This window comes from Ambystoma mexicanum, chromosome 13 (genome assembly GCF_040938575.1).
Source record: "Ambystoma mexicanum isolate Mex_15411 chromosome 13, UKY_AmexF1_1, whole genome shotgun sequence".
Lineage (NCBI taxonomy): Eukaryota > Metazoa > Chordata > Amphibia > Caudata > Ambystomatidae > Ambystoma > Ambystoma mexicanum.
Genome location: NC_090938.1, coordinates 386,952,958 through 386,980,887, shown reverse-complemented (window position 1 = coordinate 386,980,887; position 27,930 = coordinate 386,952,958). Strand labels below are relative to the sequence as shown.

General features: G+C 45.1%; 2 protein-coding genes across 5 annotated transcripts in view; one reads left to right on the top strand and one right to left on the bottom strand.

Annotated features, from left to right (window-relative positions):
• LOC138521244 (E3 SUMO-protein ligase KIAA1586-like) overlaps positions 1–15,326 on the top strand; it is a 68,625-nt gene extending 53,299 nt beyond the window's left edge. The window contains exon 2 of the mRNA XM_069633938.1: positions 12,631–15,326. Coding sequence (XP_069490039.1) covers positions 12,764–14,962 — 2,199 coding nt within the window. The 5' untranslated portion in view covers positions 12,631–12,763 and the 3' untranslated portion in view covers positions 14,963–15,326. The remainder of the gene's footprint in view (positions 1–12,630) is intronic.
• Positions 15,327–16,075: 749 nt separating this feature from the next.
• JPH4 (junctophilin 4) overlaps positions 16,076–27,930 on the bottom strand; it is a 403,230-nt gene continuing 391,375 nt past the window's right edge. For all 4 annotated transcript variants that reach the window (XM_069633939.1, XM_069633941.1, XM_069633940.1 and 1 more), the window contains exon 6: positions 16,076–18,829. In XM_069633939.1, the coding sequence (XP_069490040.1) occupies positions 18,749–18,829 (81 nt within the window). In that variant the 3' untranslated portion in view covers positions 16,076–18,748. The remainder of the gene's footprint in view (positions 18,830–27,930) is intronic.

The following is a 27,930-nucleotide window of genomic DNA, read 5'->3' as shown; positions in this document are numbered from 1 at the left end:
AAATCTCCTGGAAAAATCTGTGAAGGTCTTTGCCATTGGTTTCTTCATTTAGCCCATGTATCTGGATGTTCTCTCTAAGGGCACAGTTTTCCACATCTTTGCATCTATTCATGTCAGGGAGGGCTTGGCAAATGAGCCCGATATCTTTTCTTTGTTTTGTTTTTCGTTCTTGGAGACTATCCTAGTTTGGCCAAACTTGAATTGAAGCTTTTGTGAGACCGGCATAGTGCGTATGACCTAAGCTCAACCATCTTATCTTCTGAATTCCCCCAGGAACGCTGCTCACTGCAAAGGTGGCAGTGGCAGAGCTTCAATCAATGGAGATGTATTTTTGTCATGAGACTTTTCTTAGCAGGCAACTTGGGCCTCTGCAGGGTTCTGCGTACAAAGGATCTTTAACAAGCCTCTGAACCTACCAAATGATGACCCTGTATTTCTCATTCACTCCACTGATGCTTCACTAATCTTTATTAATGTTCCCCAGTAGGTAGACAACAATTTCTTCGGTATCTGGACCTGCTGGCTCACTCAGTGGTTGTGACACTATTTCAATGGGGGAATGATAGCAGCTGGACCATGCAACATATAGCAAGTTGTACTTCAATCGCCAGTTCATTGTTTCCTTGCAGCGCTGTGAAAATATTTCAGTAGTCAAAAGGAATAGCTCCTTTGAAGCATTTTCCTCAACAATTATTCTTACTCTAACTCCTTCCTTGCAGTCGCTCGAAGCAACGTGCTCTCTATCTAGAAATTGGCCCCGTAGAGAACTGGTGGTCCACAGAGGCGCCCATCCATATAAACCTTTAGCTTCAGGCAAAGACCATGCTGCAGCTGTGCTTCCTTTCTTGCCTCGGGCCACGACCGCGTCTCCCTGCTTGGGCTGCAAGCACACCATCCCTTCCAGACTGAAAGTCGTCAAGGTCATAAGCCCCAGCCCTGCTGAGCCAGCTTCTGAAGCCACGGATCCATGCAGCCTTACCGTAGCCCATGACATCAGCGACGGGGCGCTGCTTCACAGCACTGCTTGTGTACATCCAACATTATGCACCAGCTCCACTGCTTTGCCAGGGTCACCTGAGCCCTCCTGCAGATTCCTGCTGCCCCACAGAGCTCCGATCCGTAGCCCATTTGTGTGGGTGCCAACTAGCTGGTATTACACACTTTGCTGAATGACAATCGCATGGAATTTGTTTCGCAGATTTTTCTTAACACTTTTTTACCGCAAACTTATCCATGGTAAGTTTGGGTAAGGTATATAGGGTTTCATCACGAGTTGGTCGATGACCTTTAAAAGTGGCAGTAATAGAATTATCGCTGCCAATACCGCTCCGACGGATCACGAGCCGGTGTAATTACCGCTGATGGTAAAACAGCCAGCTGTAACTGCACCAGCAGCACAAAGCGCAATCACAGCCGCATGAATCCATTTGGGGGAGTGCAGGTGGGTGTGGGGGATAAGAGGACTACTCCGTGGCCATGATGCATGGCACAGCCCACATTACACTGCCCCCCAAGGTTTTATGTCATAGCCCAACTCCCTAACGTAATTGCAGCCCTTGACTGCACACATGTGGTATTGGTGGACCCCCAGTCCGATGAAGCAGTCTTCAGAAATCAGAAGCACTATCACTCCCTGAATGTGCAGGTGACCTGCAACCCCAATCTCATAATCCCCCACTGCTGTGCTCGCTACCCAGGTTCCCCCCACGACTCCATAGTCCAACAGAACCCTTCCAGGATACATGGAGAAGCACAGAGGACGACGGACGTGGATAGTGGGTGAGTAAAACTGCATGTACTGTGAAGCACCTGACCAAAGGGGGCAGAGGGCATGTGAGTTATAATACAAAGCATGGCATGACAAATAAATGCAATAGTTGTAGCTGGCCAACCCCCACACCAACATCCGTGTACAGCCCAGGGAGCATGCACATGTAGGACACACTTGGACGGACATAGTGACGAACACATGCAGCAGCAATACAAACAACACATGACTACAGGTAACCACAATGCATCTTGCATGATTCAAAGCAATTACATAGAAAATGCCACATTGTATCACACTACAACAGTTCTGCCAGTGCTACAGCCAGGTACCAATGTATACCCACCCCGCAATGAAGATCCACTGCCCCAGAAGCATAGGGGAGACTGATCGGCATCCCAGCATGCCACATGCATGAAAGCAATACACAGCCACACGATAGCCACCGGGAACACATGTCACTGACAGACACATCACTAAACATCTGCTGCAAAGAAACGGTGTGCATGTGAAGTTGAAACAATGCATGGAACCAGTGATACAGCCTGCACAGACATTGTAGCGGCACATGCCATGCAATGAAGCACCATCTGCATGCACATCATATCCATTGCCCTGATTCTGTGTAAGTCAAATCCCACACATCACACAGCGACTAATGTCTTGATACCCACAGCTGGCTTGGCTGATGACCCTTGTGCATGACCCTCAAACTCTGCAAGACATTGCATACAGGCAGGCACAGACCAGGACCTGAGTGTGAATTGAGTGCACTTTTGGACTCCTCAGGCACATTTTCGCTGCCTAGACCGGATAGGCAGAGCCCTAATTTACGCTCCAGAGAAAGTTGGCAACATAGTGCTTGTGTGTGCGCCATGCTACACAACGTCTGCATTCGGAGGAACGTGCCCCTAGCCTCGGACGTGGACATGCCACCCCCTGATGATGATGATGATGATGATGATGATGCAGGGGCCACAGCAGGCAACGTCCGAGATGACGTGAGGGATGGGAGACTGGCTCGCCTGGCACTTGACAATTTCTTTTAAAGTTATTTCACTGGCACAACCCATGCACCAATGTGCGACTGTCCCTTCTGTAAATACAATCCACAATGACACAATCTGGAATGTCCTCTCATTGATGTAGTTAAACTGTTCTAACTAAATGTGCCCTGACTATCCCTCCTTCCACCAACAACTCCACAGCACACTATCCCCCTCCCTCCTCCCACAGCGCACTATCCCCCCTCCTCCCACTACCAACTCCACAGCACACTATCCCCCTCCCTCCTCCCACCACCAACTCCACAGCACACTATTCTCCCCATCCCTCCTCCCACCACCAACTGCACAGCACACTATTCCCCCCCCCTCCCACAACCAACTCCACACCATGGCCATTTAGGGCAATGAGTGTCTCGATGTTGCCTAGGACCGTGGTCTCTTACCCCCCCACCCCCACCGGCCGGCCCCCGGTGAACTGGGGCGCAGATGGTGCTGGGACTGACGCTGCAGTGTGCTCTGCTGAGACTCCTCTGTGGAGTCCTAGAACTTTGAGGCTGGCCCCTTGAGCTGTTGCTGTGTCAATTTGTTGCCCTGGTAGATGGCCTCAGCGAACGCCGAGACACCTTCGGACATCTCCCTGACCCTCTGCCTGTATACTGTCAGGGCGGCTGTACAGGCAGCTACCTCCACCTGGGTCCTTACCATGTCACGCACAATCCTGCATGTGGCCCCTTGTAGGCAGTCACGGATTGCCTACTGGTGTTCTGATTATGTGCGGCCTATTGCCTCAATCTCCCCCTGTCTGCGTTCCATCTCTTCAAGCATTTGCAGCACTGCGTTGCTTGGTGATGTGTGGCTTATGGGAGAGGGCAGGTGCAATGGCCCTGGCTGTAATCGGGAGTGCCATAAGAGGGTGTGTCTCTGTCAGTATTTGAGCACGCTGGTGGCGGGGAGACTTTTCTGGGTTCTGTTGACGCTGGCCGCAGGGAGGCCTTTCTGGGTTCTGTTGACGCTGGCAGCAGGGAGGGCTATCTGGGGGTCTGATGCTGGCAGCGGGTAGGGCTATCTGGGGAGTGTGGCCCTTCGGCAGGCAGTGACACTGGGCTGGTGTCCCAATGAGACTCCTCAGTCGCCCTGGCAGCAGGTGTGGCCTTGGTGTCTGTGCCGCCAGCTGTGGGTGTGGGTGCAGTGGGTCCTGCAGTGCTCCTGGTGGCCTGTGGTGTGGGCGTTGGCTTGGCCTTGCTGTGTTGTGGTGTCACGTGGTGGTGGTGGTGGTGGTGGTGATGATGATGATGATAGTGGCAGATCTTGAGGGAGGGCCTGGATGCACCGCTCCCAGATGGGCCTGCAACCTCCTCCTCTGATGCCTCTGTCGATGCATGAGTGCCTGTAAGGGGACATATGAAATGTCAGGTGTGGTTCCCTCATGTGCTTTGGCATTCAAGACACATTGGCATTGGTACAGAGTGGGAGCCCACAGATCTGGTCAAATGGGCATGGTTGGTCAGGGGGTATTGCATGTGGGCCCAGCATCATGGGGCTGCATGGAGCAATGACTTGACACACAAGGGCAATTGATCTTTGGTCCCTGTGTGGGGAGGGCAGGGTGTCCATGCTGGGGCTTCTGACCTCTGGCATACTTGCTTGTGGTCCTTCATGCACCCAGATCCCCTCCACGGGTGGCACTCACGTGGTGGGGGTGGTGGTTTATTCCATGGCACTGTCATGGCTCTATGGGGGGCAATGCTGGGCTGTCAGCAAGGTTGCACTGTGGTGTACAGTGATTACCAGGCTGGGCACATGTTGGTGTGGGGGATGTGTGCTTCCCTGTGGCTTGTCTGCCATGCCTACATGGGGCAGGCTAACTGGGCCCACAACATGCAGATGCGACTTCCACACAGTGCTGTGGTTGCTCACGCACCTCAATCCCGCTGGCACAGGGTGTGCCTGCAGGGGTGTGGTGTGCATGGCATTTGGTTGGGTCACTTGCCACCCCTTCCCGCTGCTGTGATGCTCAGGGGTGCCCTTGCTGCCCTGCCCCATGGCTGCTTTGGAGGGTGGCTGAGGTGCCACCCTGTCACACCGTCCTGTGGGCATGCCCAGCTTCTGGGTCTGCTGACATGTGTCCACTGGGTCATATCATGCTTGGCTGTCATTTGTGCATGCACTTGTGTTGGGGTTGAGGTGGATTGACTCGGCTGCTGGCACCCGCCTCCCCACTGCTGACTCCCTCTATCCCTTTGATATCCAGCACTCTATTCCATTTCTCCTCCCAGGCAGTGAGGACCAGTGGCTCGACAGTGCCTCCTCCAGTTGCCAGGGCCTCCTAGCGGTGTTGGGACAGCAGTCCCCATACCCTGACCCTTGGGTTGTTCCACCGCTTGCGGTAGTTCTCTCCATCACTGGGTACACTTGCCACTGCTGACACCTCGACGATGCGATTCCAGTTGGCTGTCCTGCACTGCCCAGTGGTCTTCCGCTGCCAACTGCCATGCAGTTCAGTGGGCAATGACCTCATCTGCGAGGACCACCAGCTCCCCCTCACTGAATTTGGGTTTGTACAGGCGATGTTCTGCTGTCTTGCCTCTTATCCTCTCCTGGGACATACTGCAGCCATCCGGTCCTGGAAAGAAGCAACTAAGTGGTGATATTTGATGGATTGTTTTTTTTCAAAATGGCCAACGCAATGCTTCCCGTTCTGGCAGTGATGCAATTTCCACTAGCGCTATTGGTGCCGGGTTTCCGGGCGGTAACCCTTATTTCGGTGGAATTTCCGCCTTGCGCTAATAGCGTTACCGCCAGAGTCAGGTGCGCGTTCACGCTAGGTTGTGATACAGCGCCAATACTGCTGCATGACCCAGCAGTACCACTATTTCCACTCTGCGAAAATTGCACCAGATTACCGCCCAATTCGTGATGAGGCATATAGTTAGGGAGGGAGTGGAAGTAATGATGCAGAGGGTTAGGGGGGAGGGGGTCCCTTTCCTCCGTTTGTGGTTAAAAATAAAAAGCAAATTCTGCAACAACCAAGAATCGGCAAACGTTCATAGAACCAAACCGCTCAGATTGAGGCTTCTGGCACATCGTTGTTCACGGGAGAGCTGAAGGAGGAGTACCTGTTTCCGTGCTGTTCCAGGACATGCCCACCAGATTGACCTTTATGGAAGTGGAAATGCTTCCATGCGCATTGAAGTCCTTTTTGCAAAGTCTGCTTGCTGCATACGTTTTTCTCTCCAGGCTCTTATTGAATGTGATATTCACTTAACCGTTTATCACCGTCTCTGCTCCCCCCCTCCCGCTGGTAATGTTTTTTCTCTGCTTGCTAGCACTATATAAAACACCACGAAATGATTTTGCAAAAACTACTGCCTGATGACTTTTTGGATTCTCTGCACACAACGATTCCATTACTGCAATACCGTCATGTTTTCCTAATCGGCCAAATGAACTCCCTGATCTGCAGTGGAAACAGTATTTACCACTGTATATATTTACCACTATATATTTTTGGTGTAAAATCCACCAAATTTATGAGGACCTTTGTAGTGGGCCTTGTTCCTTGTCATGTGTAGCTTTGTGAACATAACGTTTTTAAGAACCTTTCTCCTTTCAAAAGGCCGTACTAACCATCAGTTTAAGCCCAAAGAGCATACGAGAAGATCATTCCTGTGATCTTAGCCATGTTGCTAAATGGGATATTTGTGTAAAGGGAGCTGTTGCAATGTTTGTGGCACTGTTCAGGTTATTACCCCTTTTTCCTCGCAGGCCAATTTGCTTGCAACCCATTCCCTTGCACATTTTTACTGTATTTTACCGCACAATGTCTATGGGGCTGGGTTTAGGTATCTAGAAAGGTGCGGGCTGGGAGGGCCCCTGCACCCGAATTTTTACAGTAAAATGTGTTTACAAAAAGTTGGTAAATTGGCTTTGAGTAAATGACCGACCTTTCAGTGTAGCATGGCAGTGGTAGGAGATCCCATGAAGACGACGTTTTTGAAAGGCATGAATTATTCTATTGCTATGTGTATAGTGCCTATGCACAGGCTTGTTTAGCAGCGCCTAAAAGGAGCGATGTGTATATAGGATGACATAAGCAAATGTAGTTTCTGAAGCGGTGCACTGTTAATGTTTGTGGTGCTACTTCTAATTGGTGCATTTATGGAGCAAATAAGATATATTGGGAGGGATCTTGCACGTCAAGGTGTTCAAGTATATAGGGCATGTGTTCCATTTTGGTCAATAAACTGACCCTCTCTTTAAAATATTGACTGAAAGCAAGCACATTAAACTTTACTTATTGATTGTAAGTCCGAACATAGGGATCCTTGCAAAGCCGCCTCCCTCAGTAAAGCATTCAAGACCCCTGCTAGTTTAGGGAACAAGAAGTAGCTGACTCTGCATGGCAGCATCTTTGTTTGGCTTCCAAGAAGACCATCACTAGAAGGTTTTGGGAACTTGTCATTATGGAGCTAAATTGTCAGACAATTTTAAAATGATTAATAATGTAAGCTCAGAAAAGTGGTAGAGTTTATTTCAAGTATATATCAGGGCTCTGGACCCAAGTCTGTGATCAGTTATTTGAATACACAATAGCAAGGACTCAAAAGTTCTGTTTCAATTAGTGAGGCGATCAAATGTATACAGAAAGCCTAAAGTTGAAGAAGTCCCCATGACCAGATTTCATACCTGCCAACTTATTTAAATAACTTTTAACTCTATTATAGCCTCAGGATGGAGTCCTCAGTCCTGGAAAACAGCCATCATCATTATTATTATAATTATAATTATTATTATTAGGTTTATTGAGCACAGACGTAGCTTTGAGAAGCAACAGCAAATCATAGGAGGAAGAACACAGTGAGGGAAGCAGAGAAAAACAGAGCAGGGAGCTAATGGGGGAGGGCGAGGGCACGCAATTGGCAGCTAGAGATCGGCAAGCATCCAGTGGAGGAGACCGGAGGGAGCCGATCAATGAGTCACGAGTGGAGGATGTGTGGACCTAGTAAGTGAGGAGCCATTCCTTGAAGATTAAGGTCTTTAGCTCTTTCCTGAGCTGTAGAAGCGATGCGGCAAGCCTTATGTTAAAGGGGAGGAGGTTCCGGCAAGCCTTATGTTAAAGGGGAGGAGGTTCCAGAATCTTGGAGCATAGACGGAGAAGGCTTGCCTTCTCGTTCTTTTCTTCCTGCATCGTTGTTGTTCAGGTCTGCACATTTCCTTACTTCTGGTGGATTGCAGGCCTCCGGAGATGCTGATTTCTCAGTGAGGTCGCTTGGAGACTTCATGGTGATGGCCTTATAGATGATGCAATAAGATATGAAGATGATACAGGCTTGCAGTGGGAACCAGTGCAGTTCGATGAGGGTCTGGGTAATGTAGTTGTAAATGCGATATCCTTAGATGTGTCATGCTGCAGCCTCCATGACAGATCTCAAAGATACCAGGTTAGTTGCCCGAAGGCCTTCCAAAAGGGCATTGCCACCATCCATAATCTGTCTGATTTATAAGAAAAGGAAAGCGCTAAATTGTATTATAGACTGATTTCTTTACTTGATTTTATTTAACATTTTTGGTAAGTGGTTCTAGAGCAACTGATGGATTGAATTACTGCAATTATATTTTATCAGAAACACAGCAATGATTTTCAGAAGGCTTGAGCGTTGAATACCAATCTTTAAGCCTATGCGTTTTAATTGCCAAATCAATATATGTTGGAAGGGAACCTTATGATGCTGCTTTTATGGACCTGAAGATGGCATTTGGTGTCGTGAGCCTCCAGAAGCCATGGTTCGTTTTAAATCTGCTAGGAATACTTTTTAACCACTTGGCTATTTTAATTGGAATCCATGAGAATAACAGTGCTGCAGTCAGCATTAGTGCAGATGGTTTCATGGTTCGACCCATATCAGTGAATAATAATTAAATCCATCTTCTCCAAATATGGGTAGCCGAATCCACAGACACCGACTGGCTCACACAGCGAACACTGGATGGGTGAAGGCGTAGTCCACTTTCTAAATCCAGTGTTCGATGTGAGGAGCCAGGAACTGGAGCATGGTTCAGCGAAGACCAGTAGTTAAAGAGATTGGAGGGGGCAAAGGGGCGTTATTGAGTGGGGTTGGAGGTGGAGGGAGCGGGATTGGGGGGGTAAGGGGCCATCAGGCGGTATGGTGAGGGTGGAGTCCTCCATTCAGCGTACAGATGGGAGTGAGTGGTGCATGGGGTGAATGAACCCCCTGCCCCATTAGTAAGGACACCCGGGTCCTTGCAGTAGGGTTATGTGAGGTAAAAGGATTTTGCTGGTGGGGATGCAGGAGCATGGGTTCAGTGGGTGGGTATTCAAGGGCTGGGGATTAGACCAGGTATGAATCGGTCGGAAGCACAGAACTGGTTTTACTACTGCCCTCTCTCTCGGGGTGTCTGGCATGGATGCATATTAGCGCCTTTACTTTTTCACTTGCATATTAATTCCTAGCCCTGACACTCCAAAATTTGCCAGAAGACTTTCCTATACCCAATGACATCGACATCCCCGTTTTATCGTATGCAAATCATTGTTAATTTAGCTTGGAATACCAATTTTTTTACAGCGATTTAATAAATCCTTCTACGAATTACTTGGATTTTCTTTTGTTCATTGTGCCATAGCCGATCGTCCGCTTTTCACAATTGCACAAGTTACAAAATTCCATACATTATTTACAAAAGGATAAAACACCACATTTCTAAAATATGCACTCTGCTCAGAGTTTTACCGTCCCCTCACCCCTTCAATAGAGGACGAAAGAAATATAAAGGGAGGAGGGGGACAATGGACAAAAGGTTCGAAGAGTTCCACCTTATGATTTCGGCTCTATAAAAGTCCACATGCCTGAAGAATTTGTACAACATGAATGGTTAATGAAGTTTCGTGTCCTGCTATTGGTCTATCCCAAAACATTTCTGTTCATGACGTGTCTTCTTTTTCCCCGAATTGCAGTAGGAACTTCACCCTCTAGTCCCAAGTTCGCCTGCATTCTGTCAAGATGTGTTTAAGTAACTGAAGGCAAGCAACCTCACAATACGCGCAACGCTTTGGCACTTCTAAGGTCTGGTCTCGATAGAACAAACTTTCCCCTGTACGTAGCAGGTTAAGACGTACTCTTAAAGACCTCCTCATGTTCCAACTAGGGGAATGTCTCATATCTGAGTAGGGAACCAATATTTTTGTTGTAGGGTGATAATGACTTGGCCAGGGTCAGCTTTCACATGCTGTCAATTGTGCGAATCCAGTCTGCACGCACCAAAGCTCCCTTTACCTTCATCGGATTAGACATTAAGGTCTCCATCCACGTCAGTCTCACAATCTACCACTGACTTGGATTCAACCATAAATGTTGGTAAATTGGCTAGGGAAATGCTCCACATAAAAATAAATATATTAACGTTTTTTTGTTCTTTTTTTCACGGAATGTGCCAATTCTAGCTGTACATTTTAATGACTATTTGGGAATTCGTATGACACTAACTCGTAATGCTAAAAAAAAATGAGTAAATAACCACTTAGGATGAGACAAGTAGCAGGAGCTATTTTTAAATTAGCATGTCATTATAAGACTCCATCAGTAAAAAGGATGTTAAGAATTTGAGGCGAAGGCTAGGGCTACCACGCTATACAGCACGGCTGTCTTTGGCTTTGCATGCTTAAAAGAACTCCAATGCAAATGCATTTGGGAAAAGATTATTGGGTTTGCACCAAAATTTGCCTCGCATAAAGAACTGCTCTGGCCTTTTATTCAAGATTCTTTGCACTATGCTCATAATTTACTTTGCCTATTGATCAGTAATAATCAAAGAAAACTGTTTTAATTGTCTAGGAACATTTTGTCAAAACCATCTAGCGACGGAGCACTTCAAATTCCTTGGGTGGCTGTGGTAGAAAACAAGCTGTCCAAGTTTATAACTACAGTTATTGAAAACCTAAGAATGTCACCAGAAAAAAAAGGCGTTTAAGGAGTGGAAAATGCATTATTAAAATGATATAGCCTGTAGATCAGACTTTGAGGTACTACTCAGCAATAGACATATCAGTGGCTGATTGTAAGGCACCATTTTGAGACAATTTGAAGTACCTTTTCCACCGTATGTCAGTAGCTTGTGCCCATTTAATATGCTAAGACTTCATCAGGATATTTCATGCAGATGGTATTACATGATTCCAGAAGGGTGCACTTGCTCGATTTGCCCCACTTGTTGGAGACTTTATTTATTGTTTTTTTTAATTGTTTTGTCCTAAAATTAAATTGGAAATTGTATATATTCCGTATAGTGAAAAAGGAAGGATTTTGGCAATGTTGGCTAACCCTGAACTCATTATATGCGGCTTTGGCTCCCTCTACGTTTTCACAGGGTGCTGTCCGAATTGTGAACAACATGCGATGGCATTTGTAACATGGAAATTGCAACTTGTGTACCTATATTAACATTAATTTGAATGTAGTATTGATATTTTAAGTTTATTTTTGTTCTTGAAATTTTGTCTTTTTACATTTGGATATTTTGAACTGGTAGTGCTATATCTTTTGTACTAGACTTTTGCGGCACTTGGCTCCTGAAATAAAGTAATTGCTAAATCCAGCACAAGGTGGCTATTTTTTTATTTCTGCTACTGTTGGTATGGTGTACACCAGGCTAAACTGCAATGCTATCCTTCCAGAAATGGGGGGTGTAAAATGAGAGATACCATATTTTGGCCTCTAAGGGTTATGGAGCATATCGGTGTTGCAGGAACACAGAAAAAGGAACGAAACAGAACCTAGATTAACCTGTGCTCCACTCATCCAGGCACAAAGGGAGCAGAGCCTGCCAGAGGGTGATGGGGTATCCTACATATAGATGTTTAATTGGATGTATTGCACAGACATGTTGTAATAGTAGCGTTTGACTGTGTGCAGTTATGCCGTAAGCCGAAGTCCGATGGTTTTCTTTTGGTTAGGACATTATTGATATCCACTTGCATCATTCCTGAATCTGTAATGAGGCCTCTTCATCTGCATACAGAGGATGTGTTGCGAGTCCTGCCGGTGTCCTATAACCTATGTGTAGGATGCAAACAATCTCAATTATAATTGTTACTGTACATAATTGCATATGGCTTGGAATTGCTCAGTGCTACGTAGCTCCTATTTTTACCCTTTCTAACTTGAAACCAATGGCTTCTTTTCATTGCAAAGGGGAACTAGCGCAAACAAACATTCCTTTGTGACATTAACTGCATCTGTATGAGAGTGTGTGTATAGGAACATTTAGAAGATTGCAAAATGGGACGTCTGTAATGGACAAAAAGTTATAGATGACATGCATGTGAAAGTTGTATTTTCAGAATGGTATGTGCTGGCTCTTAGTTCCCAGCGGAAACCTCTACTTATACTGTGATTTCCTGTATCCTGGAGCTGTTTTTAGTTCTTGCTTATCAAATCTTTATTTTGATCCCGGTTTCCAGTTGGTTCATGTATAACTCACCTCCACCATAATGTGATCTGCGACCTTGCCACTCGTGTTTTGGGTGCTTGGTTCAAGCCCTTGGAAGCATTGGTCGTCCTGTAATAAGAACTGTTTACATTGAACTTGCCTTTGCCCTTCTTGACTGTGATTTGTAGCCTCTCTCCAGTACCCCAATGAGTGTGGATGCATGCCGCCTATCACACAATGTGTGGCTTCCCTCCCAGGCAGATATGCAGTTGTATTCAGATGTCTCCATATTGCATGGCATAAGCGAGTGGGTTTTGCTTTTATGGGGTTCTCCAGTTCTAGTCTAACTTTGCACTGAAATATTGTCTGCCATATTCAGCGAAATAAATTATCTTCTTTCAATTGCAGGTTGGGAAGGTGAGAACTCATCAAGTAACGCTGTACCGCCACGAAAGCCTTCAACAGCAGAGAAGGAATAATAGGATTTCTATTTTCATTTTTTTTCTAGACACATTTTGGAAAGAAAAGCTCTACTTTGAAAATGGCTGATGTCTCAGCAAACCCGTCACTGAAACGCAATGGTCTGCAGACTTCGTGTGACGTGTTGCCATTGCCAGCAAAGCGCCATTGCAAACGTGGCCAGGCTGACGTAGCTCAGCAAAGTGATGATGCTCCTCCAAATGAGCCTCGAGTGCACTCTGCACTTCCAGACACAGTGCAGGAGGTATCGGATGCCGAAGCTGCCGCACTCCCCGATTGCTGGAACACAAAGCAATGGTCTTATTTTAAGAAAGAATACCAGTGGATATTTCTGAATGCAGGTCATGTTGGGTGTTTTTCGTGCAGAACTGTTAAGGCATCAGGTGCTAGTATACACGGCATGCGTTTCAGTACAGAGTGGGCTGAAGGAAAGGTGGGACCCTCTGGGGCTGCAAAATATGTTAGGCAGAAGCAGCTTCGGAAAAAAATTATGGAGCATAAGGCAAGTGCTGCTCACACTTTTGCAGTAGATGCTAATAAACACAAGCAAAAGCGCACGGTGGTGGAAGCAGTGCAACAATGCAATGCCAACCATCTTGATGCCACATGCAGGGTATTCAGAACTGCCTACTACTTGGCAAAAAATGATTGCCCGTTCACAGATCATCCAAATTTAATAGAACTTCAGGAAGTAAATGGCAATTCAATGGGACGTGTTTTGCGTAGCAACGTTACGGCAACTGAAATAATCCGGCATATAGCGGCGGAAATGCAACACAAGGTAATTAGTTACATAAGACAGGTAAAGCCCAAAATTGCTGTGTTTGTTGATGAGAGCACAGCTGTAGGAAACAAACCTGCATTACTCCTTTATCTGCGTGGTGCTTTTGGGGATCAGAGTAAACCAGTGACCATTTTTTTTGGTCTCCTCGAGCTGCAAGAGACCAATGCATTGGATATAAAGACTGCTCTCCTGGATTATTTGGAAAAGGCTGGCGTCTCAAGAATTCTTCTGCATGAGATCTGGATAGCGGTGTGCATTGACGGAGCTGCTGTAATGCTTGATAAAAAGAGAGAAGTCGCAGCATTGTTGAGATCGGAATTTCCAAATCTAGCACTATCATGGCATTGCTTAGCTCACCGCTTAGAACTTTCTGTGGCAGATACAATTGATCAAGTTGCAGGAAACCATTCTTTTAAAAGCTTTCTAGGCTCCTTGTATGCCACATACAGCATGTCTTCAAAAAACACAAGAGATCTTGAAACCACTTGCGGGGAGTTAAGTGCCCAGCTGCAGAAAATCGGAAAAATGCATGACACTAGATGGGTAGCATCGAGTTATGATACAGTTGTAGCTGTGTGGCGCTGCTTTCCCGCTTTGTGTGCACATTTTAAAGATGCCTCAAAGGACATGTTGAGGCCCCCAAGAGACCGAAGTAAATATGAAGGTCTGCTAAAGAAACTTACCTCCTATTCCTTTATAAAAGATTTAGGTTTGATGTGTGATGCCCTGCAGGAGCTAAAGGAGTTATCGCAGTCTCTTCAAAAGCGTGACATTCCAGTTATTGACGCCCATAGACTGTTGTTACGACAGGCCTCAATATTTGCAGAAATGAAGGAAGCTCCAGGAGAGTTTGCCTCTGCAGCTAAGAAAGCTTTAGAGGAGGGACAATTCAAGGGCAATCCCATCTTTCCAGTAAACTCCAGCTCGCTTAACGAAACAGAGTTTTATGAAAGTCTTTCTGTGAAGATTAGTGAAAAATGTGTTCCAGCCACTGATTATGAGTTCATAGAATGTTTCAGTGTACTAGATGTTGAGAATTTACCTGCTGGTGACAAACTTGTTCTGTATGGGGAAAGTGAAGTCCAGACGCTGTGTGCAACTCTTCAGCTGCCTCTGGAGGAGACCATCCAAGCCTTCAGATGTTTTAAGGATTCTGATGGCAGGATGTCCCCAGAAGCATTCACGAAACTGGTTGTTTGCATGGAATCGCTGCCTGCTCGTGGTGCAGACTGTGAGAAGGGACTCTGTGCCATAACTGTAATTGCTTCGCCAACACGATCATCTCTAGCAAGCACTATATGTTCATGCTTATGGCTAAAACTCAACGGGCCTCCACTTAAAGCCTTTGAATCTATGTCCTATGTTGAAAGCTGGTTAGCAAAAGGGAGACGCTCCGCAGAAGAAAGGCATTGTGAGAAACCACAGCCAAAAAAAGACGACGAAGATTTTCTGGGATTCTGGGAAATGTTGAAGTAGATTTGTTGGTGTTTGCTGCTGCTTCTTACAGCCCTACTTACTCTGTTGACTGGTTCAACATCTTGTTGTCCTTTCCTCTGTTCCAAGTCTTTCAGTCGTGTTAGTTCTGTTTATTTGTAAAAGAGAGCAATGCAAGAAAGCCTGTAGTCCCTAACCCAACAGTAATAGTAGACAGTTCCAAAATCATATGTGATGTGATGTCAAGATTCTGCATGCACCTGGTCCATGGTTTTGTGCTAGTATCTAAAGTCTGGATATGTTTTCCATTTGCAATCTGGTAAAGGCACACATGTGCTGCTTTACTTCACCTTTAATCATTTAGGTTTTATTAAGGAATTTTTCAAATAAACTATTTCATTCTTAACCATAGATGTAGGGCCACTCCTTTGTTACATATTCTTCAGTAGCATAAATCACACCTTTTAATTTAGATTCTCTAGGAATGCTTGATAGGCACCTGCCCAAATTAGCACCTAGGACATCCCCTCCTTTTTCCACCTCACTTCAATTTGTTGGTGTGGATCTGTTTACTCTATGCTGCTGTGCAGTATAATCGTGCCATCGACTAGCTGCAATCTAGTGTTTATTCATTTCCTCTCAAGGGCCAATCATGTTAACCATACCAAGTTGTTTCTCTTGCTACAGTGAGTTGTTACTGTCCTCCTTGATTACTTTACCTAGGAACAACACATGTTTAATTAGTTTGTCAAACAGCTCTTAGACATCTTTGTTGGGTCCCTTCAAGAGAACAATGCCTCTTATGCACATCTGTAGGCTGTGCTCTGAGTAATGTCCAGCTCTGGAGCCTTTAATCTAGATGTGTTCTCTTTAGGAGGTTTCCTCCTGATGTTTTCACACTAGTCTTGGTGCCCGTATCTGAAGTGTGGTGCTTGCTCTGTATGACATATCTGGACTCATATCCAGATCTAGGACCACATCTCTGAAAGGATAACGAAAGATTGGAACTATACATAGAAGGGAATTCTAAAATGTGCATGGTTTGCAAAAGTCCTGTTGGGAGAGACTCTGAAGGGGAGAAAGTGTGTAAGGTGGAGTGGAGCCGCGTTTAATAGGAGTTCAACCAGAGAGATCAATAATAGACACCAAGCTTAGTCTGTAAAAGACACTTTATTAAGAAATTCAAAGATACCCCGACAAATAGGAAATAAAAAGGCAAACCTCCTAACGACTCTCCCTCAAGTCTTCCATGGCCCCTGTATCATTTCCTTCTCTTCTCACCACCTTCACCAACCTCACTCTACTGTTATTCTCCATTGCGTTGGCCTCTTCTACCACTTGCTCTGCTCTTTTCCCCTCTGCTAGTCGATTTTGTTACCATTCGTTGCCACTCCTCTCTACCTGAGTTTCCTGTTTTGTCGGGGTGTTTACACACCTTTTTCAGCGGGAGACAACCAAGCTCTCCCCTTACAAGCCAACACATGCAGATCACAAACAGACATTTTTGCCATTTTTGTTTTTTTATGCTTAAAAACGAATTTGTACCATTCCAAACCATTTGTATTTTTTGAAAAGATTTTTTAAAAACGTTTTTATAAATTTCTTTTTACTTACAAAAATGCATTTATTTTAACGCAAGCCTTTGAGACGCAGCAATTAAGAAACCCAAAGCATAGTTTTCGTTTGTAAATTCACAAGAGACACAGGAGAATAAATAACCATGAGGAATCAAATCAGAAAAAGTGGAAAGAGCATAGGAAAACACAAAAGAATCAAGAATTTGGTTCTTTTTTTTCTGCATGAACATACACAGAACATTCCAGAAGTCGAGCGTTTTCTGCGTGGATTTGAGGATATCGGGTCATGCGGGAGGTGGGCGCAAACAAGGGTATGGCAGGGAACCCAGCCGCTTCACGATGGAGGAGGTTGGAGTGCAAGAGAATGGGTCTTTAAAAGGATCTGGTCATTAGGGTTTATATCCAGAGGATGGGAGACCGGTTAATCTCCCCCCTGAATTCTACTACTTGGCTTTTAGAATACATAGTTTATGTTCTCGTACTAGAATACATGATTTCTCTTTCAATTACTCCTTTTTCAATAAAATATATATTTCTTTCTGCATTAAAGGACTCCTCTTCCAATAGAAAAAATATTTTCCCCTAGAATTAAACTATTTCTCTCTCAACAAAATTCTTCTTTTACCCTGAAATCATGTATACTTTCTCCTGTGATTAAAGGATTCACTTTGAAAAAGGTTTAATAAGCTATAGGTATAGTTTGTCTCCTTTAAAAATAGAATCTAGAGGGATGATTACTAAATTTAACCAAGACTCTAGAAATAAAGCATTTGTCTCCAAGAATGAAAGATTCCTCTTAACATGCATAGGTAGTCCGACAAAAGGAAAACCCATTCATTAACCAAGCCTTTAAGCCTCCCTAATAATTTTTCTCCATGCTGAGCTCTGTTTTTGAGGAGTCTTTGCAGAATCTGATGGGAAAGAGTCTGCAAGGGGTCAATAGTTTCGATTTGAATTGTATTTTTTTCATTTGTGCAGAAATGGTCAGTGGAAATCGGCTGGTCAGGAGGGGTGGTGCAGGTGAGGTGGTTCATACTTCATCTGGTTGGGCCGTAATTGTAGTCTTTAAAGGGGAAGATGGGTGCTGTGTGCTGGTGGTGCGTGCTACCAAGCATCTGGCAGCTCCTCAGTCCTACCTCCTCCATCTACTAGTTCCCAGATGAAGGGCCCCTTCAGCGACTGGGATGTTCCCCCAATAAGTACCCGCTTACATTACCAGGCAACCATAGGCAACAATTAATTCCAGGGTCTTCATGTGGAATTAAAGGGGGGGAGGCATATAGGGTTTTATGTTCTTCCCCATGTTTTTTTTTGTTTTTTTTAGATTTTATTTACTCTTGTTTCATCTTCTCATAAATTGTCCTTCGCTCTCTTTTTCGTTCCTCCAAAGTCAGGTTCCAGTGCAACATTTTCAATAAAAACCGCAGATAGGTGCTATCTCCATTGTTTGATGTGCTCAGCCAGGCAGGTGTGGGGAAGAAAGAGGTAGAAAGACATTTGAAAAAAAGGCAGAGAAAAGTGGGATGTAATGTTAGGAGAGGATTAAAGGCCACAGAGATGGTGAAGTGGGGGTGGGTTAGCTTAGGAGTAATGGGGGTAGGGAGTGACATCTCTTTTGGTGATGAAGATTTCACACATTTTGCATCAGAATTTGCAAGTGGGGATACTGGAGAGGAGACTTCAAATCCAGGGGAGGGGGTACTGCAGGAATATTGTCCGAGGACACTCTTGGTGCCCAAACCGAAATGAGCCCTTCTGTCTGTGAACACCTTCCTCCTTGTGCATTCTCACTGTGCGTGTCCCCACCCCACACACATCCTGCTGAGAGCACTCTTGGCAGTGCCAACATTACCCTGCAGTGACCACCTGCTAGTGTCCGCCTTCCACCCTGACTAGGGCACCCACAGCCCTCATGGACCACCATTCTGGTGAGAGCCATCCTGATGTCTGCTAGCACCCCTTCACTAGTGACCATGCTCACCCACAATGCTAATAGACTATGACGTCTACTCCCAATAAGCCCCCCACCTGACTCAAGGATTAATGCCTAAAAAATATTTTGTTTAAAAAAAGAAATTAAACGAAATGCCCCAAATATTTTGGGGTGTTTTCACATTCCAGAGACTAAAGTCTCTGATAAAGAGCCCTTCATATGTAAACAGTCTAGAGGGTGCAGGATATCTTGGCAGAGGAGGTAAGAGGTGGGAAAGAGGTTTGAGAGGGGGCAAAGAGGGAAGAGGTCTTTCTCGCATCATGTTAGAAAGTGGGAGAAGAGGCAGGTTAGACCAATGTTGATTAACACCACAGTAGCAACCACCAGGGGACTGGCCACCTATAAGAGAGGAAAGAATAGAGCGTGAGTATGCAGGTAGTCTATTTTGGCAATTGAGAAGCTTGGAGTGCATGCAATTCCCCCGGCCCCCGATACAGTGCTCCATTTTGAGAGGTTCACAGGCAGAATTTCATACTTCAAAACAATAACATAATGAAAGTGGTTTTGCATTTGCACAAAATGTCTTTCAGATGTGCACAGCCTTGCTTGTGAATACGAAATTGAAAACATTACTCACCGCAGTGACTTCTGTACTTCTAGTCCAAAGTCTCATTTCCTCCGGCTTCTGGATGCCTGTCCAAGGACACGGGCCGCAACTGTTTTTGCACAGCACAAAAAGGGTAATTCCCCTTTTAAAGAATGTGTATGGCTTGTTAAGGCGCAGCAGCTTTGGTATGGCTAGCCCTGCAGACCCTTCACACCAGCAACACCCTTCAGTCCTTGGAGCCACTATACTGGATATCGAACTACTGTCCTGTTTATAAGGGGACAGTGGGCGGGGCATATGGAGGAAAATGGACTGTGTTCTAGGAGTACAGAAGTCAATACAGTAAGTAACCTTTTTCGTACTCTCAATCCTCTTTTCTCCATACATATGAGAGATTAACAAGCACTAATCAACCAGGGGAGACTGGAAATACATTTTAGCCAAACAAGTTTTGAAGGATAGCCTACCCACATCTGGCCTGGCAGCCGTATCCCTGCAGTAATGCTTGCAAAAAGCAGATGTGGAAGACCATATTGCGGCCTTGATAATGGCATCCCAGGGGATCTTTCTCTGAAACTCGGCTGCAATAGCTTTGGCTCCTACCACGTGTGCATACAGCCTTTGGGAACGGATTTCTTTTGAAGTAAGTAAGATTCTATGATGCAAGAGAAAATATATCGGGAAAGTGTAGCCTTAGATGCTAGGACTCCTGGTTGTTGCCCACCAAAAGTTATAAATGACTGTCTGATTTTTCTAAAGTATTTAGATCGGTTTAAGTAAAATGTAAGAGAATGTATCACATCCAGAGTGTGAACCATTCTGTCCCCATCATTCTGTGGCAAAGGAAAAAAGGTAGGAAGAACAGTCTCTCATTTATGGGAAAGGCAGAGAACATTTTGGCCAAAAAAAAGTAGGGTGGGTTTGAAGGACAATTAAAAACTGTGCCAGACTCTGCAGCTGACAGCACCTGGATCTAGCTGATTCTTGGGGCAGAAGGGATGGCTGCCAATAAAGCAGTTTGCCAAGATACTAACTTGATATCAGCTTTTGACATTGGTTCAAACGGCTAATGGGCTAAAGCCGTCAGTACCATAATTCCTACGAACAGTAAGGTAGAGTCACTGGTGGGAAAAGACAAAGAAGGCCATCAGGATTAGATGTTGAAATAGCTCTTGAGAGCCCACGCAAGTCCCGATCGTGGACAAATATATCCTACACGGTTGAATCTTTACTCCAGGTGATGCACAATAGGAAAGAGAAGACATTATCTAAGAAAGTAATATTCAAGCATCCAGTAGCCAAAGCGAGCCCACTGCCTTTTATACTGATTCCATGTATAGATTATCCTGGCTACCTCAATTTCTGAACTATTGGCGTCTGATAGACCTAGGTGCGTACACCCTCCTTTCTGGCTCAAAGTCCAGTGCTATCGGAAGGAGAAAAGGGCCAGACACCTTGAAGTTAAAGGTCGAGTACCAAATGCGGGTCGACTTATCCAGAGCTCTAATGACTAGAAGTAGAATGATTCCAGTTGCAGAATTTCGATAGGAGTTTCAGAATGAGAGGAAGGGGAGGGAAAACATAAGTATTGTGATCCCACTAGATTTGGCGGTGACATTTGTGGTTCTGTAACATTGCAAATAAATCCACATGAGGGAATTCCATCTCTGAAAAATCTCCTGAAGCACAGATTTTCATCTTCCATTCATGGTTTGAGTGAGAGAGGCGACTCGGACCATCTGCCATTGTGTTGAGCTCCCCCGCTAGGTGAAAAACTTGAAGGGATATGTGAAGATGAATGGCAGTTTCCAAATTTTGCATCCATAACCCACAAAGTGGAGGGGGCCATGGTCCCCCCCCTGTTTGTTGGCATAAAACATGACTGTCAGCATGCGATCGGTCCTTGTGAGGACTGATGAACTCTGTATTATGGGCAGGAACGAATTTAGCGCCTTGAAGATCGCCAATAGCTCTAAAGTGTTTGTGTAACTCTTTCTTTTGGGGACCACAAAGCTTCTCTCAAACTGTCCTAAGGTCACGCCCCAACAGTGAGAGACAAATCTGATGTCTTGGTATGCAGCGGAGGGTGCTTCTGAAAGGATACTCTTGCTTGCAAATTTACATAGTCTGTCCACCAATGCAGGTCTGATGCTAAATTCAGAGGTATTGAAATCCTCTTTGTCTGCTTGTCTGCCTCTTGGTGGTTACTTGAGGTTGCAAGGTGAAGCTGCAGATGTCCCATCCTTAGGCGGCAAAAGGCAGATCCACAATGAAAGCAACCATGAGTCCCAGTAGGTGCCGGAACCACCACACAGAGGTCTCTTGATGACTCAAGAAATGTGAGCCCACCAACCTGATGTCCTGGATCCTCTCCTTTGAGAAACCCTGCATACGTCAGAGTCCCATCTGAAGGATATAAGCTTGATGGCCGGAGTGGGAGACAGGCAAGATATCTATTGATTGACTGATAGACCAAGGTCGAGTAAAAGGCCCAGGAATAAATTGAGCAATGCCGTTGTGTGGTGATATGTCTGTGCTCTGACTAGCCAGTCATGATAATTATAAATATGAACTTCTTGAGCTCTCGGGTGGCCTTCTACTGGATTTATTAATTTCAGAAACACTCTGGGAGCTGCAGTCATCCCAAAGGGGATTAGCCATTACTGGTTTCTTGTACGCTGCATAGATGGGGACATGTGCAGGTAAACTTCTTTCAGATCCACAGCACACAACCAATCTTCCCGGTTGAGGGCATTCTGGATTTCAGCTGCTATGGCCATCTTGAATTTTTCTAGGGAAAGTGAATGATTCAGAAAGGAAAGGTCCAAGACTGCCGAGGCCCACCTTGTTATTTTCCTCTTGCGAGAGGAGGGAGTGGGGACCTCCTTTATCACCTTGATCTGCAGAAGACTGAGAAAAAAAGATAGCGGCAGAGGCGATTTGAAGAAAAGGGGTTTGGAGAAATGGAGAAACGATACACTCTGGTCACAACGGAAAGGATCCAAGAATCCTTTGAAATGGTACATCTGCCCTGATGGTACACGGAAATGGACTAGGACCTAAGTCTCATTGCTTTTTTTATCCTCGAAATCCCGCCAACACTCACTCTTCAAGTTCAACCAGTCTTGAAGAAGGAAAGGACTTCTGAAAGAACTGTTTATAGATTTGTCTGTCAATGTGGATGCCCATTTCTTATTCTTGTGTATAGGCGCGTTACAAATATCATATCATATCATATCATATCATTCAATTCCTCAAAGATTCAAAATGTTTTCCTGGACATTTCTTTTAAAATGATTTGCCCTAGTCCATGGTGTATGGGGCTTATAAATTCCTAGACGTTGTCTATATTGTAAATTGAAGTCTCTTTAAGATCCTCGGCAATAAGTGTAGCCTCAGCCAAGCCTGACTTGAACGCCACAGCCCTATCGGCAGTAAGTAATGCTGAAAGTCTGATATTTCAAGTCGAAGCCGTAGATTTTCTGCTGCTAAAAGGGCATCTGCATTGGCCTGGTGAAGATGTAATGCTTCATTGTCGTATATATCCTTTTACCATATGTCTCTAGCACTGTATCTTCTTTGAAAAACTGAGTCTGAGACTGAGCCCCAACAGATGTAGATCGTGATGGTCTAAAAAAGATAGTTGCTGCTGCAAACACGGAGGAATATTTGTGGATTTGATGAGATCCTGGACCTGACGAAGCCCTTGCAGAGGGGTGGAACGTGTGGTTGAGCTCCCGTTCTAGGAGTCAAAGTTGCTCGCAAGTCCATGAGTTTTAATGTTTTGTACTACTGTTTGAATAAATTGATTATTTTTTTGCTACGAGATCGTGTGCTGGGGATTTTTTATAGTCCTGTATCACCTCGCCCTTTACTATTGTCTTTTGGTGGCGTGTGTGTATATATATATATATTGACTTGTGAGAGACTCCCGTTGCTATTATCACCCTCTGCTGTCTTGCGTATTTCAGCTGAATTCAGGTTGCCTTCGTACACATTGTAGTTGTCTGTACATTTCAGAAATGCCATATGCCACGCGTAACCATTACTTAGAAGTTTGTTGGAAGCTGTACTAGCATTAGCTACTCGCAGCTGACCTGGAACCACTTAATAGTCGAACCTTGCTGGAAGCAGTCTGTTCCTAGGGTTTTCTTTTTTTTAGTTGAAGGTTGTGTGGTTTCTACTAGATCCAGTTGCTGGCATGGGTTTTTATACATCTCAACCACTTTAAGGTACACTTCTGTGTTGAAGGGTTTCAATGTTTAACCAAATGCAAAATAAAAAGATACGGTACACTTGGCTCACCCCATGTACTTCACTAGCATCCCTTTTTGTACATCGGCGTATAGCGCCCTGCAAGCTTCTCTGACTCTTTGCACCTCTTACCCTCTGTAATTGATACCCCTCTGATTTTCCTTCCTCATTAACCTCGTTTCTCATCATCCTTCGCTCCTTACTGACTCTCTTGCCAATCCCTATACAAATTCTTTATTTTTGCAATTGTTACTTTTTTCCATCTTCTGCTGGCCTTTTTCCAGGAATTCCTTTGGCAAGGTATTTTTCTTGATGTCCAAGTTTTTCTGTAGGAATATTTGTGTAGGTTTTGAACATGATCTTTCTACAGGTCACCAGCTCTGCACTATTAAATGGTTTCTATTGCAGTTTGCAGTGTGCAAACGCGCTTTCTTTTGGCACCTCTGACTCACTTATTTCTGAAGGCCAAGAAAATGCTATTGTGTTGGACTTTGATGGGAAGTCATTTGCCACAACCATAGATTAGATACATCATAATCCGTAGAGCTGGTGAGGTAATGTTGCTACCCCTCAGGTAATGTCTACCAATTATTCCCAGGCTTAATCGGTCCTACCAATACGGTCAGTAGTACTGGTACCTTTCATGAATGTGTGGTTTTGCAAACTGCTACCCCAGACAAGACCGAAGGCAACCTCCATTTTTGTGGGAGGGGAAAAGGGGGAGGGGCATTGACTGCGTGTGCCCGCCCCAAGTGCATTAACCATTCTACCACAGCGGTTGAAGGGAGGGTAATTTCGGACATCCAATAGGTCTCCTAGATCCTCAAGAGGATTCCACTAGGTTCTGACAGTGGCCACCCACACTGTGGTTCAGGCTACAGCTTCTGCCTACCCCTACTAACCATTCTCAATTCATCTCTCAAGTCATTCTAGGAAGTATAAAAGCTTCTGCAACTGGAGGCCCCATAATTCGGGCCCCAATAGATCAGTTTTCCATGGCTACTTTTTTCTTTTACAGTGAGCCTTCCGACCGGGTGTTGTACCTTTTTTTTCAGGACCTCTATGCAAAGTTTGTTCCTACCAAAGATATCTTAAGGATGTGCATTTTTGCCCAAACCCCATATCTTTTTGATTGAGGGGGGGGCAGACTGCATCTTGGACCTGAAAGAGGAGTCCTGCATGCCTGTCTGGCAACCTTAACGGAAGTACTTCTGGTTTATCAGGGAGTTCTTTTCAGTACTAGATTCTCACGTAAGCCGCAGCTTTGCTTAAAAGTCATGACAGTGGCTTTCCTCGGATGTCTGGTAATCTGAAACTGCTATCCTTTCCCAGGAATACTGATTTATAAGGGCCCCCTCCCATCTGGACACCGTGCCCTTTGTCAGTTAACATCCATGCCATATTACATAGATCCTAACAATGAAGTAAAGTTGTCCCTTGGTCTGGACCAACAGTTGACCTCCACTGGGGGCCGTTTGGACATAGTCAATAAAAGTGGGCCAATAGATACTGATTTCTGAACCACGCAGGGTAGGTTGGAGTTCCTTGTACACCAACCGAGGCTCCTTCGGTCTCAACAAGAGGCATATTCTCCTTTTGTCACTTAGGGCTGTCTTGGATAATATACCTGGATAATATACAAATGTCAGACCTCTAGTTCAAGCTGTTATAAACCCCTAGGTTGTGCTAATGAGTCCTATAAAAGAGGTGAATGGTCTAAACCATGTACTTTCATTTTTTTCCTGTAAGAGTGAGCCTGACGTTCAGGTGGACCACTGTAATGCTTAATTTCACAGCTTTCTCTTTTCTATCCCTCTTCTTGGAACACCTCTAGGTTTGCTGTTACAATGCTTGTACGTCTGTTCTGACTCATAGCTCATATAAACCTGGGGCATCCAGTGATGTAAAATTTCTTACCTGAAAGACCTGGTTTATAGGTAATGTTTTGGCATCATTGAGTGGAGCAAGAAACTCTGTTGCTGGTGTATCTATGAATACACACCTGCCTTAGTAATGTGTCCGTATTCCTTACTTTCTTCTGCCCGTTTCTTCTTAGTTAAATCCAGTTTACCTTTGTTGTCAGTGGAATGGAATGAGATTCTGAAGTCCAAAGCTTAGAGAATTTTGGTTCTTGTTTTGTGTTAAATACTGTGATGTTTGTTCCTGCATGTTAATGCTGTAATATATTACTGTCCTTTTAGTAATGATATTATGTTTTACAAATGGATTGCGTCCTCCCACGTATTATTTCCATATCCAGCTTCAGTTGCTTTGGAAATTATTTCCAGCAGAGGCTGCTGCGTGTCGATGTCGGTCAACTCAATGTCCCTCAGAGGCCTCTGTCCCGATGTCGACGTCATCGAAGGTATAAAGCATGGGCAGCGACCGTTGGCTTCAGTTCTGTTTTTCTGCAAAAGTTATCGCTTCGGATACGGTACGCTCCAGTTCCATATCAAGAATCTTCGAGACAAATCTTCCTCGAGGAAGAAGTCATCGGTGCCATCGGCGCCAAAAGACTCCTCATTGGACCGTGCCAGGTCCTCGACGCCAAAGGTGTTCGACAAGTATTCAACGCCAAAAGTGTCAGACAAGCCTTCAACATCACAGGCGTTGAAGCCCTCAACGTTGACTGTGTTCAAGATTTCGCCACCGCCATCGAGGTTCACAGAAAAGATATATATATATATATATATATATATATATATATATATACACACCTTTACCGAGAAAGGACTTTTTTGAGTCACTTTATTCAATTTATGAGGAAGCAGAACATTCATCAGATGATTCACAACCTTATGGTCTCCAAAATGGGAGACCAGACCCTACTGACCATGCAGAAGGGTCTTATAGACGGTTAATGTCCAGGGTGGTAGAGTATATAGGGTGGAAAAGACCAACACCAATATATGAACAGGATTATCTGACTGACATCCTAGATAAGGGACCGCAGGAGGACCTTATTCTTCCTTTTCATGTATCGTTGCAAAGGAGAGTGAGATCAAATTGGGAAACGCCAGAATTGATTCCGGCAGTGAATAAAAAAAAATGACATCTAATTACAGGGCGTCCACTAGTGACCCAAGTTACATGACAAAGCATCCCACTCCTGAAATATTAGTGGTACCAGCTGCCACATCAACCTCTAAACAGAACGCATACCCGACTATTCCCCCAGACAGAGATGACAAGCGTTATGATGCTTTGGCCAATAATGTTTTCTCTGCGGGAAGTATGGCCCTTAAGTCAGCCAATGCTCCGTGTACGTTGGCCAGATTCACTCACACTATTTGGGAATCTGTAGCTATAGTGGCTGATCATATCCCCAAAGGGGAAGAAAGGGACCGATTTTTAAATCTAGTCAATGATGGGAGAGATGCAATGTGCAAAGCCCTTCAGACAGGTCTCCACACTACTGACCGCATCAGCAGGTCCATGGCGGCTAGTACAGTTATGCACAGGTTTGCCTGGTTAAAAGAGTCTGGTTTTTCTCCAGATGTGCAGTCCAGATTGCTTAACATGCCCTTTGATGGTACACATTTATTTGGTAGCAAGGCTGACAAGAGCCTAGAGAATGTACAGACCTCTAAAGCGGCAGCAAAGTCGCTTGGTGCTACTAATAGACAGCCACAGAACCGCCCCACTGGCACACTTTGGAGGGGTAGGTCATTTAGCTTTTACTCCTCAGTTGGATGAGGGTGCGGACTGTCCAATCAAAGAGGTCAGAAAAGATTTCCCTGTGGTGGACAGGGAAGAGGTACTAGGACCACCCAGGCACCGGCTGCTTTATCATCAGCCACTGCTCCAGCCGCCTCTAAACCTCACTGAGGTCTTAGTTCACAAGACCCCAGTGTGAGGCAGACTGTTGCTGCATCTGAAAGAGTGGCGGGCATTACTTCAGATGATTCTCTTTCTAAAAAAAGCCTCAGTCATCCACCGGGAAACAACTCTTTCAAAGTTCCAGATCCGCTCCTTCTGCAGGAAATGTTAACACTGCTAAAAAAAGGTGCAATAAAACCAGTAGCAGAGAGGAACAAGGGTTGCTACTCCCTGTACTTTCTAATTCCAAAAAAAGGACAGAGGATTGAGACCCATCTTGGATTTAAGAGACTTGAACAAGTTCCTCCGGAAGGACAAGTTCAAGATGGTTACCCGTTCTCATATCCTTCAGGCCCTCCAGCTTCGGGACTGGATGGTATCATTGGACCTTCAGGATGCTAACTTTCATGTGCCAATCCATCACAAGCACAGAAGGTCCCTGAGGTTCACTGTTAGCGGTTCTCATTATCAGTGTTGAGTTCTGCCATTTGGGCTCACCTCCGCTCCAAGGGTTTTAACCAAATTAATATCAGTGGTGTCAGCGAGACTATGGAGAGGGGGATTCACATCTACCCCTACCTGGACGATTGGCTGATCAGGGCATGCTCCCCCGAACAGGCCCTGGAACATCTCCGCTCCACCTGTCACCCCCTTCACAGACTGGGCTTCTCCTTCAACTTCAAGAAGTCCCACATGATACAATCCTGGAAGCTCCCATTCATTGGAGCTGTCCTAGATGCATCCCTGGGAAAAGCCTCGCCACCAAAGGTGAGGGCTCACAACATTCTGCAGATGGCTACCAAATTCCAAAGTGCCCAGT